Source organism: Saimiri boliviensis, chromosome 3 (assembly GCF_048565385.1).
Source record: "Saimiri boliviensis isolate mSaiBol1 chromosome 3, mSaiBol1.pri, whole genome shotgun sequence".
NCBI lineage: Eukaryota > Metazoa > Chordata > Mammalia > Primates > Cebidae > Saimiri > Saimiri boliviensis.
This window is the reverse complement of record NC_133451.1, coordinates 95002623-95018436: the sequence shown is the minus strand read 5'-3', so window position 1 is coordinate 95018436 and position 15814 is coordinate 95002623. Positions and strand designations below refer to the sequence as shown.

The 15814-nt window shown below is 37.7% G+C and overlaps 1 protein-coding gene across 1 annotated transcript in view; it reads left to right on the top strand.

Moving 5' to 3' along the window:
* The window catches only part of SLC39A8 (solute carrier family 39 member 8), a 78195-nt gene that overhangs the window by 14792 nt on the left and 47589 nt on the right, over positions 1-15814 (top strand). Inside the window, exon 2 of the mRNA XM_039468375.2 lies at positions 14595-14757. Within this exon, the coding sequence (XP_039324309.1) occupies positions 14595-14757 (163 nt within the window). The remainder of the gene's footprint in view (positions 1-14594; positions 14758-15814) is intronic.

The following is a 15814-nucleotide window of genomic DNA, read 5'->3' as shown; positions in this document are numbered from 1 at the left end:
AATAGGGGAGGGACGGGGCGGTGGGGAGGTGGGAAGAGATAGCATGGGGAGAAATGACAGATACAGGTGAGGGGACGGAAGGCAGCAAACCACACTGCCATGTGTGTACCTATGCAACAATCTTGGTGTTCTTCACATGTACCCCAAAACCTAAAATGCAATAAAATTAAAAAAAAAGAAAATTAACAAAAAAATAAAAAAAAATACTCTCACACACCAATACCAGTGAATGAGGGGGATTGCTGCTACTCAATCCCTATCACTGTTCCTACTTGAATTTATTCAGTATAAATTTAATTACAGAGGTTCTAAGTCAACATGCTATGGATAATTAACATAGTTAAAAGATGGTTTTGTGAATGATAAAAGCTTTGTGAATGATAAAAGTTTTTTTTTAACATGGTTAAAAGCAGGTTTTGTGAATGATAAAAGCTTTGGTTCTGGGGTCCAGAGTAGACATCATTAACAAGTAATCCCCCTTTGTCCCCTCTGAAAGGACCATCTGACACAAAGTTTATACAAGTAAATAAGTAGTTAGAGTAGAAACAAAGGAATGTGGGGTAAACAGACTTAACTGGGGAAGCTTCTATTATCCCTAATCTTCACCCTATGACCTAATGCTCTAAGGTCAGAACTGGCTGCCTTCAGCCTGTTCCATTATACAAGTTGACGAAAACCCTTCAGCCTTCCAAAAGGTTTGAAACTATAATCTTATAACTTTCCTTAATATTTCCCTTAATATTTTGTCAACCACCCTGAGTGAATCTCAACAATATACAATCATGTAATTTGTAAGCAGAGACAATTTGATTTCCTCTCTTCCTATTTGAATACACTTTATTTCTTTCTCTTGCCTGACTGCCCAGAACTTCCAATACAGTATTGAACAGGAATGGTGAGAGAGGGCATCCTTGTCTTGTGCTGGTTTTCAAAGAAATGCTTCCATCTTTTTCCCATTCAGTATGATATTCGCTGTGGGTTTGTCATAAATAGCTCTTATTATTTTGAGATATGTTCCATCAATATCTAGTTTATTGAGAGTTTTTAGCATGAAAGGTGTTGAATTTTATCAAAGGGCTTTTCTGCATCTGTTGAGGTAATCGTGGTTTTTGTCATTGGTACTCTTTATGTAATGGATTACATTTATTGATTTGTGTATGTTGAACCAGCCTTGCATCCCAGGGATGAAGCCAACTTTATTGTGGTGGATAAGCTTTTTGATATGCTGCAGGATTCAGTTTGTCAGTATTTTATTGAGGATTTTTGCATCAATGTTTATCAGGGATATTAGCTTGAAATTTTCTTTCTTTGTTGTGTCTCTGCAAGGTTTTAGTATCAGGATGATGCTGGCCTCATAAAATGAGTTAGGGAGGAGTCCCTCTTTTTCTGTTGTTTGGAACAGTTTCAGAAGGAATGGTACCAGCTCCTGTTTGTACCTCTGCTAGAATTGGCCTGTGAGTCTGTCTGGTCCGGGGCTTTTTTTGGTTAGTAGGCTATTAGTTACTGCCTCAATTTCAGAACTTGTTATTGGTCTATTTAGGGATTCAACTTATTCTTTGTTTAGTCTTGGGAGAGTGTATGTGTCCAGGAATTTATTTATTTCTTCTAGATTTTCTATTTATTTGCGTAGAGGTGTTTATAGTGTTCTCTGGTGGTAGTTGGTATTTCTTCTGGATCAGTGGTGATATCCCCTTAAACATTTTTTTATTGTGGCTATTTGATTCTTTTCTCCTTTCCTCTTTATTAGTGTGGCTAGTAGTAGTCTACCTATTTTGTTAATCTTTTCAAAAAATCAGCTCCTGGATTCATTGATTTTTTGAAGGGTCTTTCGTGTCTCTATCTCCTTTAGTTCTGCTCTGATCTTAGTTATTTCTTGTCTTCTGCTAGCTTTTGAATTTGTTGGCCCTTGCTTCTCTCGTTCTTTTAATTGTGATGTTAGGGTGTCAATTTTAGATCTTTCCTGCTTTCTTCTGTGAGAATTTAGTGCTACAAATTTTCCTGTAAACACTGCTTTAGCTATGTTAGAGATTCTGGTATGTTGTGTCTTTGTTCTCATTGGTTGCAAAGAACTTATTTATTTCTGCTTTAATTTTATCATTTATTTGGTAGTCATTCAGGAGTAGGTTGTTCAGTTTCCATGTAGTTGTGTGGTTTTGAGTGAGTTTCTTAATCCCGAGTTCTAATATGATTGCACTGTGGTCTAAGAGACTGTTAGCTATGATTTCCATTTTTTTGGCATTTGCTGAGGAGTGTTTTACTTCTAATAATGGGGTCAGTTTTAGAATAAGTGTGATGTGGTGCTGAGAAGACTGTATATTCTGTTGATTTGGGGTGGAGAGCTCTGTAGATGTCTATTATGTCTGCTTGGTCCACAGCTGAGGTCACAGACCTGAATCTTTTTTTTGTTCATTTGTTTGTTTTTTAGACGGAGTCTCTCTCTGTCGCCCAGGCTGGAGTGCAGTGGCATGATCCTGGGTCACTGCAACCTCCTCCTCCCAGGTTCAAGCAATTCTCCTGTCTCAGCCTCCTAAGTAGCTGGGACTAGAGTTGCCCACCCGTACATCCAACTAATTTTTGTATTTTTAGTAGAGACAAGGTTTCATCATATTGGTCAGACTCATCTCAAACTCCTGACCTCAGGTGATCTACCTGCCTCAACCTTCCAAATTGCTGGGATTTCAGGTGTCAGCCACTGCATCCAGGTGACTTGAATCTTTAATATGCAAATCTGTGCATGTCACCATCCTCACATGACTTCCCATTACTGTTAAACTCTAAACTCTGCCTGGTGTTTATGGCCCTGAAGCATCTGCCCCCACTCCCATATTTTTCCAGCCTTATTTCTACTTTTTCCTTTACATTTCTTCAGTGCTGCTTTTTCCAGGAAGTCTTTGACAATCCCATTACTTCAGAGTGGATTAATTCCTCTATCTTCTCCAAATTCATGGAGTCTGTCTCCATACTTATCAGGCCGTGCTGCAATTATATATGTTGCAATATGGATCCTGCAATAGTCTGTATGGTCCATGAAGCAAAGGATTGGATTTACCTGGAAAGCCTCTTCTATGCCCATCACTAGGGTAGTCTGACATTTAGGTGATATTCAAGAAATATTTGTTGAATGAATGAAATGCTTGATAAATAACTTCAACCTTTTTAACTGATAAGTTTTTAATGATTTATTTTAAACCAATGTAACTTTCTAAATTAATATTCCTTTCTCTCCTCAGCATCCTCTTAAAGGACACATGAACTCTCTCTTCTGCTGGCTTAATGGCAGCAGACACATCAACCTAGATGCCTCATTTAATTTAACATAAACCAGCAATTCTGTTTCTTGTTGCAGACCATGCATTTTTATTTTATTTTTCAATTAACAGAGAGACAAGGCCTGAGAAACACCCATTGTATTTAGCAATAAGAAGCTTCCTCCTTAGCAATAAGAAGGTTCAAGGAAGTGGTGGGGGTAGAAGCCAGACCACTATGGGTTGAGGAAGGAATCAGAGGTGAGGAAATGGAATAGGCATTCATACATATTCATGGTCCAGTTACACACATAAAAACATAGAAGTAACAGTACATTAAAATTTAACCCATGGGTCATCTAAATAGAAATAAAGTTTTTATTACTTTTAGTTTATGAACTTTTGAGGAATTTTTTTCTTCTCATTTAGCCTGGGATTTTCTCCATAGCCCATAACTATGTTCTCTAGGGTAAATTAGAAACAGTGATGTCAGGATTAGCTTATTTGTAGCATCTGGGCCACACTGAGCTGATTCTAGGAACGTTTCATAGAATGAGAAGAAAAACTTACGGCTGGAATATTTGCCTCCTCAGAGGTTCTGGTAGATGACTCTCAGGTTATTGATTTGTATTTCTCAGAATTATATTCAAACATCGTGTGCTAGTTTGTGATCTCCTTTCATTCACCTCCCTTCCTTAATCTACAAAATTAGCAATTGTTCATAAATTGAATGTCTTATATGTCCGAAGACTTATTAGGGGTTAAGGAAGATATAAAAAGGAAGAACTTCATCCTCTGCAGATTTTTATGATCTTATTGAAGAAATATCCATTTCATGAGAAGATAATAATACATGGAAGCACACATTAAGTGCTAAACAAATAGGTATTAGGAATGGCTCCAGTCTGGAGAAGGGGTGGGTATAGCAATATTAGTCAGAGAAGAGGATTCCAAATGGGCCTTGCAGGACAGATAGGAGTTGGTAGTTGGATAGCGGGTGTATTGCATTCTAGGCAGGGGTCATGGGAGATGCAAAGTCACAGTGAAGGTAAAATACAAGGCCGATTATAACTGTTTGGTTAGAATAGAGTGTTCATGTATCTATTTAGAGCGTCCTTAGAGGGGAAAGGAACATTAGAGACAGGTAAGTGAGGTTCTTAAGTTTTAGGACTTTAGACTCTTGGCAGAAATGTGTACAATGTTTTTGAGACAGCGTCTCGCTCTGTCACCCAGGCTGGACTATAGTGGTATGATCATGACTCACTGCAGCCTTGACCTTCTGGGCTCAAGTGATCCTCCTGCTCAGCCTCCTGAGTAGCTGGGACTGCTGGTGTGCACCATCATGCTTGGTTAATTAAATTTTCTTTCTTTTTTTTTTAATCATCCAGGCTGGTTTTGAACTCTTGGGCTCAAGTGATCCTCCTGCCTTTGCATCCCAAAGTGCTAGGATTATGGGTGTGAGTCACCATGCCAGGCCAGAAATGTGTACTTTTGAAGGTTTTTTGCTTTGTTTTGTTTTGTTATTTGGTGTGTGTGTGTGCAGTTGGGCAGTTTGGGCAGAAGAAGGACACACTGATGGGTAATGCAACGGTAGAAACAATCTGGTGGAATTGTAGGATAACCAGGAGGAGAAGGGTATTGGATATCATTAGATTAGAAGTTCCTAGCTCCTCAGTGAAGTGGTATATAAGGTCTCTGTTTGTGTGTCATTCTTACGTGCTAGATTCTCAAACTTTTTATTCTCAGGAACCCTTGTACTATTAAAAATTGTTGATAATACCAAAGAGCCTTAGTATATATGCTTTATATCTATTAATACTTCCCATTATGGAAATTAATGTTAGGAAAACTTGAAAATATTTAATAAACATAATAGTAAACTCATTCCATGCTAATATTTTTAAATGAAAAATAACTACATTTTCCATGACCAAAAAATTAGTAAGATGAGTGGCATTGTTCTACATTTTTGTAAATTCCTTCAAAATCTGGCTTAAAAGAAGACAATTTGAATCTCATATATGCTGCCTCATTCAATCAATTGTGACATACCTTCTGTAGCCTCTGGAAACTTCATTGTTTACACATAAAAGAGTTATAGTAGAAAAGGAAAATGCAGTCTTCATATTATTTTGAGAGAAATTTTGACCTTGCGTATACTCTGGCAGGTTCTTGACAACCCCTAGAGGTCCCTGGACCATGCTTGGAGAACCACTATGCTAAAGAAGTCTCATATAATTGGGCCTGTGATGGACACAGTCAATCCTTGTATGTGTGGGTGACATGGCTTTGAAGGTTGCGCTCATTTCTTGTGGCATCTTCTCAGCCCTGAGTTGAAGAAGCAGCATACCCTCCACACTTCATTCCTGGAAGGACTGAGTAGGAGACCCTTGACGTACAGCAAGGAAGCAAAGGCTCTTGATCTTGGCAAAATGGGTTGGTGTCCATGGGGTTCCCTGTCAAACGATGGGAAGTAGGCGGATGATGTCTATGCTCCCTGAAGACATGTCGCGGGGGGAAGCCAAGAATCTAGACTCTGTATCTGTGCTCTGACACCACATCAGGCTTTTAGGGGTCTAAAAGAAGACCTTCTCTTTTCAAGAGAGGACCTTGAAAAGCTGAATGTGGAATGGGGCAGGGCTGGGAAACATGTCTGTCACTATGACAAAGACAGAAAACCGTGTAAACCTCTTTTTAAAAGATTGTTGTAGCTTTCAACATTTTTTCTTTTTCTTTAGTAAAATCTTTAAAGAATTCCAGCCTGCCTTGTGTTTAGGGGAACCTGGAAAAAGAGATTTTAAACAAACAAACCATGACTTAATTTTGTTTTTCTTAAAAGAAACTGAAATACAAGTACATTGTTAAAAACTTTGGCAGATATAAAGAAGCAGAAAGGAAAAATAAAAAATTGACGCATAATTTTACCACCCAGAGATAAACACTGTTAACATTTTGGAGCACAATTTTATTCTTATTTATAGCGGCATTCTCTATATATTGTTTCATAATAATCTTTTTATCCCTAGCAGTGTATCATAAAACAAAGCATCTTTCTCCTTTAAATTACGTATTCAGGAAAAGGGCTCTTCATTTCCTCTTCAAAAAGAGTTTTGAGAGTGAATATGTGTAGGTGTATGTGTGTGTATGTATGTGAGTGTGTTTGTATATGAATGTGTATGTGTGTGTGTGAGAGAGAGTGTGTGTGTGTGTGTGTGTGTGTGTGTGTGTGTGTGTGTGCTGTGGGTGGCATCAGTACCAGAGTGGCTTTAGTAAGAAGTGTAAGAAAATCTGGGGAAAAATGGAAATATTAATCTTGGAGAAACAGAGTTGGGGGTCACTTGACTAGCCATCTTAAACCTAGAGATTATTTTTATAGAGTGTTCTTGGCTTAAAACTTAGAAACACAGTCTTTTATCTTGATAAAGTGATAACGAGTAAACTTTGAAGAGGATTTTAAAGAGGGAAAAACTTCAAGAGATGGTGAAGAGTGTGATTCAGCCTACACATGCACACATGTGCGCACACACACACACTCACCTACATATATATGTATATATTTGCATATATCAGGGAGATTTGGAAGTGAAATTTGAGTTTCTTGTATTTGAGGCAGTTCCATTATTGTAGGAATAACAAATCTGGAAGCAATTTCCTCAGTCACTTCTGCTTTGAATGTTCCTGCTGTGAGTGTGGAACATTTAAGTCACCAATTCCATTGTTTAATGAACCCTAAAAAGGATAAATTTATGGGGCTATTCATTTGTTTCAAGGGCCAGAAGTGGCCTCCCATCTGTTAAATTGAAACTACCATTTTAAATTTATGTATTTCAATTGTTCTCTTGGGATCTTTGGCCAGTTGCTATATTTGAAACACTTTTAGGTATCCCAATGATTGTTTAATAGGAAAGAAACCTCTGGAATCCCAGGATTCATATCTACTTTAGTATTTATTAAGACTTCACTAATATTACTATGTACCTGGCATGCAGTAGTGCTGGGTAAATATGTGTTGAATGAATGAATGAGTAAATGAATGAACTTCTCACTTGTTTTCGTAGCACTTTTGGAGCCAACTTCAAAAATGATTGATGTTCATAGCAGCAAACTAAAAAAAATTATGAAAAAGCAAAAGAAATGAAGTGCAGGAAGTGAAGTATACCTCAAATTCTCACCCTGGTGAGAAAAGTTGGCTGATGTTTTAATTGTAGGATTTTTTTGTTTGTATAAATATAAGGAGTACAAGGGCAGTTTTGCTGCATGAATATATTGGGTAGTGGTGATATCTGGGTTTTTAGTGTAGCCATCACCTGAATAATGCGTATTGTGCCCATTAAATAATTTCTTATTGTAGGGTTGTTTTTGAAGTCTGTCTCTGAGTGGGATTCTAAATATAGTTAATTTAATTTTGTGATTCAGCTCACGATTGGGGCAACAAAGTACATTCTCTGCCAGGGTCTCAATGATTCTTTCATTGAATCCTTCTCAGTGTTCAACCAAGACATAGCAGCCAAAGTATTGGTTTACAAGTCAAAAGGCATGAGAAGACATATATCTGAATTGTGGCTTTAACACAGAATTTGTTTAATCTTGTACCAAAGAAATTTACCTAAGACATAATTTCTTCATCCAAATTTAATCTAAAATCTATATGAGTGGTTGATTAAAGAGATGATATGTGCTAAGCATATATTATGGGTTGCTATTACTGTAGACCTTCTTTGCTTCTCAGAACTCTTATGATAAGTATTGTTTATAACGTTTATTCACCAACTAATCACATACTCATTTGCATTACTGATCTCTCCATTAATTTTATTATGTATCATGTTTCATTTCCCCAAGAATCGGATGCATCAAAATAACAAACTTAACGCATATCTCTCCTCCTCTAGGAAGCCTTCCCCGATCCCATCCTTTTAATCTCATGACATGTTGTGCATATTTTTATTTACTTATCTGTTTCATATGTGTCTCCTTTCTATGCTGAATGATGAGATTGTTGAAGATAGGAACAATGTCTTATTCTCAACACCTACCAGAATACTGGGCCCAGGGAAGGTGTAAGCAACCTGTTTGGTTAATAAATAAATGAGAATGAATGAGAAGTGGAATGTGCTTCTGTAAGAGCAGAACAGATAAAGATTTTAGGTGGATTCTTGTTAAACCTCTTACTTGCTTCATACCTTTAAAGAACAGGAGATTGCCATTTACTTAGAGTGGAGGAAGGATGGGTTTCATAACTGCTGCATACATGACGAATTCCAGAAAGTAGCTGTAGTTCTTATTGAATGACAATAGCTGTAGCAATCACTGGCAGGGCAGGGAAAGGTAGACGTTGCTGAAAGGAAAGAAGTTAGAATTTTTTCAGACTTGGATTCTAACCCCAGTTCTCCTGCTGGCTCCCTTTGGGGCTTTGTAATGGTATTTAAAGTTGATTGTCATTGAGTCTGTATGCATTACAATAATCGGTCTCTCCCTGCCTTTACCTCCCAGAGAGAATACAACTGCACCTAACCCCGCCCTTACTGGGCATGTGAGCTGTTCAGCCTCCCACGGAATCCCAACCTATTGCAAAACAAAATCTGAAACCGTTTCTGGGATGGCATTTGAATGGGATGATATTTCATTTCTGGTGTGGTGTGAAGGCCTTGGTATAATGGTGCAGGATCAGATGGTCTTATTGTATTGTATTACTTAATGGGTGCTACTTAACAAGACAACCAGGTAAAGAAAATGGCCTGTGTGTTGAGAACAGGAAGAAGTGGAGAAGCTTTAAAAAGTGGAAAGGCTTATCTTTTTATTTTCCTATAGGTTATGATGTAGCATTCATTTACTAGACTTTAAAGGTGACTTTAAAATAATTACCTTAAGTATCCATCAGTACTCTTTTATTTATAAGAGTAAAAAAAAATTTAATTAGCTTAAGCCAAAAGGGAAATCATCGGCCCACATAACTTAAGACTCAAGGTGCATATCCACTTTAGGTATAGCTGTATCAAGGGTCTTAGTGATTGTGTTGAAAATCTGTCTTTCTCCACTTCTTAGTTAACTTTCTTTCATATGGCGGCATAAATGGCTTAAGATGTCCCCCAGACTCACAGCAGGACTGGTGGAGAAAGTTTTTCAGTAGCACAGGTGAGTACAGGACCCAGACTGGTCCTAGGCTTACCAAAATCAAATGGAAGGGAGTTCCCACAGCAGTAAGGAGCTCTGTTACCAGATGATGGGATAGAAACCCAAGGGTTACATGTCTTTCATCATTCCAGGAAGGCAAAAACCACAGACATCCACCAAATTTGACTAGCCTGGATTGTTTCTTATGTTTTGGGTCTAATTCACTTGGGCTTGTCCTCTGGCTCCTTTTCTTGCTTTTGCACAAATTGTGTATATATTCCCAAGACTTTGTTCTTTTTTCTATATGCTGATCCTCCTGATCAGCTCCTCTACTCCAACTTAGCTATGATCTCTTTGTAGAAGAAGCCACATCTTTATCTCTCATCTCTACCTTTCTCAGAGAAAGCTCACAAATCATTTCCATTTGGGGTCCCAGGAGCATTGCTACATAAAATGTCTAAACCAAAGTTGCCACCATCCTGCCAAATGGGCTTCTCTTCCTAGGTTCCCTAATCAAAGTGTTGCTGAACTTTGTTCCTTAGTTTAGCTTAAACTGGGTTCTTATCACATGACCAGAAAAAATTAGGGCACGCAGACACATGGAAGGGTAAGGGGGATGGAATTTACTGGGCGAAAAGGAAAAGGAAAAAAAAAAAAAACTCTCAGTAAAGTGAGAGGGTTTCCTGCTAACAGATCCCCATCTCACAGATTGATTCCAGGCCACACACACAGGAACTGAAGAGGGCAGGCTCGTCCCCCTTGCCCACATGGGAACTTCCCATGGCTCCACCCTGTTCTCCCAGTGTGCAGGCAGGCTGAGATTCTCCCAGGACCCTCCCTTTTATCTGCTTCCTGCATGTATCACCGGCAATAGCAGCATCCTCTTTCGACTCTCCCAGCATTCTATCGTCAACGTTGTTTTTGACTATTTCCTCTGCATATCATTTTTCCCTCAAATGAACTCTCATAGTTTCTTATTATTATGTTTTTCATGAGTTTATCATTTTGTCTCTGGTTTTATAGATCTTGATGTGTCTGATTTCTGCCACAGCTATTTGAGTTTGCTGATGGAAGGCACTTTGACTTATTTATTTTCATACTATTTCCTTCCTGGTTGTCATCCTCCAGCTTTTTCCACCTTCTACTTCTCCCGTCAATATTATACCCAGACTCTTACGGTTTGATAAATATTTATAGAATAAAGGAAAGAGTTAATGCAATGTGTAGTATAACTACATGGCTATTATACTTGATGTCATTAAAAAACCAGAGCCTAAAAGCCAGTTTAAGTGGTAAAAACAGATTTTATTCAGGAAACATTGCAGTAGGGGCAGGTTAGTCAGAGTTTTCCAGAGAAACAAAAACAGCAGGATATAGATATAGATATAGATATAGATATAGATATAGATATAGATTAGGGAGAGATTATGAGGAATTGGCTCATATCGCTGTCATGTGATAGTGACTGTGGAGGCTGAGAAATCCCAGGATCTGCTGTTTGCAGGCTGCAGACTGGGAGAGCCAATGTGTAATTTACCCTGAGTCTGAAAGTCTGAGAACCAGAGGAGCCAGTGGTGTAAATTCTAGAGGGAGGATTGGAGAAAATGAAATAAAATGTCCCAGTTCAAGCCGTGAGGAATGAAAAAAGGGACGAATTTCTTCCTCTGCCTTTTGATCTGTGCAGGCCTTCAGTGGGTTCGACTCACGCTGGGAAGGACAGTCTATTTCACAGAATCCACTGATTCAACAACCCTTGCAGACACCTCAGAAATAATGTTTAACACCAAAGAAATAATGTTTAATTTGGGAACCCAGCGGCCAGTCAAATTGACACGAAATTAACAATCACAAGGAGAAAAGAGATCTCAGTATGGAACTTGGCTCAACACCAAATACAACACGGACAAGTGGGGCTCTACAGACAAGAAGGATCAGGAGTAGGAGCGGGGAGGCAGTCATGAATAGAAAATGACTAAGGGAAAACATTAAGGGTATAGGGGATTTTGGTTAAATAGACCTAACAGGATTCTTGCTGAAGGCAGGATGAGGATGATCAGATATGGAGAGTGGGGGAACTCTCTTTAAACTGACTTGGAAAGTTTCTTGCTAACACCAGGTAATGCAGGTCCCGAAAAGAATGGATGCTAGGTTTGAAAAGAATGGATGCTAGGTTCGAGGCCTGGGCTCAGAGGAGCCTGCCTGGAGTTTAGTTAAGGGCAGAATCTGAGTCAGTATTGAAGTTTTCAGATCTTGCCACTCTTCAGCATTTATTGTAAGCAGATTTCATTTGTGTAAAAGGCTAAGGAAGGAACTTGCCCTAATTTCTTGAACTTCCTCCATCCCCTTCCTGAACCAGCCCCCCCATTTTCCCATAAGGACATGTTTGGGAAAGACACAGAAAAACTTCCGACTCATCAAAACCGGTGAGGAAGAAGGAAGAGCAGAAGCAGAAGCCAGAATGCACAGAACTATTTGCTGAAATGGCTTTGAGCATATTTGCAGTCTCTTTCGTAATATGTATCTATCCCCCTACCTCTAATGCTACCTTACTTTGGTGTTTCACATATGTAAGGCCCGTTTGAGGCACCTGAATGTGGCAAGAGACCAGTGAATAGGAGTTTAACTTCAAACTTAGGAAAAAAGTCAACCCGCTGAACACGAGGGTATCTGAAACCTTGAAAGGCCACAGCAAACATCGGGGCAGCATGCTTAGCGTGCTTGAGACTAGCAGTGTCATAAAAACAAACATGAAAAGAAGTAAAGCTGTCTGTACATGAATGTGAAGGAGATGGTGAAAGCACATGGCATTATGAAGGCACATAGCATTCCATAGAATCACCCTGGCTTGTTTTCTGAGGAGCACTTGACGATCCTACCCTTTCCGTAATTTTTTTGTTCGTTGTTTTGGAGGTGAAAGGGTGTGCCTGAGAGGGTGTTTGAGCCTCCTTGTCCACGGTATAACCGGTTGGTTTTGTTGCCCTCACTCTTCAGGCGCTGGACTCTCATCCTGTTTGTTCTCGTTCTGGGAGACACCACCCTTTCTAAGACAACTGCTTTCTTTTGTTTTGGGTTCAACTTTGTTAAATCAAAGGATAATAAATATCAAGTTTGTTTGAAGCCAGAAATAGGCTGCTGTCCAAAATTGTGTGCATTCCAGTTGCTGGTAGATAGCTATTTTAAATAAGTCAAGCTTGCAATTAGTTCTGCTGCACTGTTAGTATTCTGTTCTCATTCTCTTGTCACAAGGTGAGGCTCTGAGTTTTATCATCTCTACATCTCCATGTTCTTTCTGGTGATTGGACAGTTGCCACTCTCCATGATTACTACAACTATCCATGACCACGTGTCCAGCTCAAATTTCAACACAAATGCTGCACAGCTAAGCTATCTGATGGTATTAATTATATGTTTATTTGACTGAACTATTTCTTTTTTTCTAATTGTATGTAGGAGAGTGTCTTTAATGATGTACAGTGGGCAATTCTGGCATCCTTAAGGGCAGTGGCATTCAAGTTCTTGACTGCTGTTCACAGTAAGAAATACATTTTACATCATCATCCAGTATATATGTGGCTGTTATGTATGATGTGTAACTGAAACTAAAGTTTGGTGAAGCAATACTTGCCCTATTATGTGTGATATAGTCTATAGTTTCTATTATTTTGTGTTTTACTTCATTAAACAGTGCTGACTATACCTTAACAAGTAGACTTCCTGATTTAGGAATGGGTTACAATTTGAGTGTGAAAAAGAACTGTTTAACAGTCATCAAGTTTTAGGGAGTTTTAGAATGCTAATTCTTTGGACAACTACATAGATCTTGGTATCTTTGATGTTTTTTCATTTTTCCTTTATAAACAGTAGAGATCTCCTTTTATCAAAATAATACAACATTTTAAATTTCATTGTTTCTGTTGTAAAGGGAATCACAACACCTTATGGTCAAACAATTAACATCAACTCTTGAGTTCTTGATACCATTCATAGTGTATTAGTCAGCTCAGGCTGCCATAACAAAATACCATAGCCTAGGTGGCTTAACCAACAGAAGTCTGTTTTCTCACAGTTCTGGAGGCTTGAAGTCCAAGACCAAGGTGCCAGAATGGTTGCTGTCTGTTGAACAATCTGTCCTTGGGTTGCAGAGAGCATTATCTCACTTCTTGATATAGCAGAGAAAGAGCAAGTGAGCAAGCTCTTTGATGTCTCTTCTTATAATTGCACTAATTCTACTGGACCAGGACCCCACCTTCATGAACTAATCTGAACTTGATTACCTCTCAAAGGCCCCATCTCTAGATGCCATCACACTGGAGATTAGGGCTTCAACATATGAATTTGGGGAGACATAACTAAGATAAGAGTACATATCTAAGATCTTAGTGGGGTGTAAGCATTGACTGAAGCATGCAATAACTTTCCTAAATTGCATTTATTAAAGACAGACTCTTCTATTTGAGTGAATGGATATTTTTCACACTATAATTCTTATGACATTCATTAGCATTTATTTTATATTTTTCCTAATAATGCAAGTACTGTGTATGGAAGATAGCCTACAGTTAAAATGTGAGAACAATGTTATACCTTTAAAAAGTCATTTTCACGTTTTTTTCGAATGTAGATTTTATTCCTAAATAATAGTTACTGAATTTCTAAACAGCCCAGCACTATTTTCAAAACCTAATATAGAAAAGCTACCCACCATCATTGAGAACAGTGCATATTTTAACAAAAAAACAGTTTGTGCTAAATACATATTTTAAAACAACTTTTATATATTTATGTTTATTGCAGTGTAGAGAAGAGAGGAATTTCTTAACATGAAACTGTAGGGAGCCAGGTGTTTGTCTACAAGAAATGCTGTAGAGAGCCATGCCAGTAACTCACACAAAATATCCATTCAAACTGAAGAGAAGTAAACTAAGAGAGGGTACTGACAAATTGTTTTAAAGCCCTTTGTTTGAATGGTATTGTGATTTTTATTTTTTTTTTTCCGCTGTAGGAAGGCTGTTGATTAAGGTTTTCTCTTTTTTTGCTCTTTTTCTTGTTTCTAGGTTTAAACTGGTGTGGACTGTTTTACATCTTTGGGGCCTATCAATTTCTGTGGTGGGCTTTTGCATAAAGAGTACTTACTGTGCATCTGGATGACATAGTCTGTGTCTCTTTATAGCATCTTTGCTTATGTGCTTTTACTGTGTTAACGTATTTTTGTTGTTGTTGTTTATTCTATTTCAGTGTTTATCTGCTGAAGAAATCTTTTCCCTTCACGGCTTTTCAAATGCTACCCAATTAACCAGCTCCAACTTCTCTGTCATCTGTCCAGCAGTCTTACAGCAATTGAACTTTCACCCATGTGAGGATCGGCCCACACACAAAACAAGACCGAGTCATTCAGAAGGTATATTGGAAGCATTTTTTCTCTTTTATTTGAAAAGTCTATGAATGATTATGAAATTAAGTTAATATGCTGCTTTTTCTGCTTTATTGCTTTTAATTAATCTACATAGAACCTCTTAGAATAATACCTATATTCAGAAAGTATTTAGAATGAGAAGAATTATAACTCACTTAAGTTTCATAAATTGTGATCTTCTCTTTGTTGAATCAAAATTATATTTAGTACACTTAAAAATTTTGTAAGATCCAGTTCTTCATTTTAAACAATATATATTTTATGCTGTGTGTATTGGATTACATTTTAATTATTTGGCTTATAATTGATCATTTCATTTCCATTATCTTTTGCTTACCATATTATTTTAAAACTGGTTAGTTTATTTGTAGTTACCAATGAAGAAATAAGAGAACTAGCATGCTTCTGGATTGAATCTTCAGGGACAAAATTATTAGTTTTAATTTTCATAGGTGAAAGAAAATACAAGCAGCTATTTTAAGTGACTATAATGGTATTGCCATGAATATGGTATTTTAAAGGTATGATCTGCTGCAAAGAAATTTTAAAACATAATAAAATAAGTGTATGCTTAATATACAGCTCACATGCTTAAAGGTATAGAAGAGTAACTTTCACCAATGAGATAAACTGTTCTCACCAATGAGATAAATGTTCAGGGAATCTGTTTGCCAATTATGTTGGAATTTTAAATTTTCATTCATTTGTCTATTAAGCAAATATTTATTGAATGATGTACCAAGCATTGTTCTGTGTACTGAGGAGTCAACATTAAGCAAGAAGAAAAATTCTCTGTCCTATTAAGGCTTACAGTGTAGTGGAGAAAAGAGATAATAAACATTTAAACAAACAAGCAAATAAATAACATAGTTTCATAGTTAAATGTGCTCTGAAAAATATTTTATATAAAATAAAATATTAGTAGGTAAGGGATAGAAGGTGATGGTGCGTGAGTGTCATCTTAGATCAAGGAAGCCCACTCTGATGAAGTTTCATCTGAGCAGAAGGAGAGGGCCACAGTGAGGTCTTCTCTAGGGGAAGA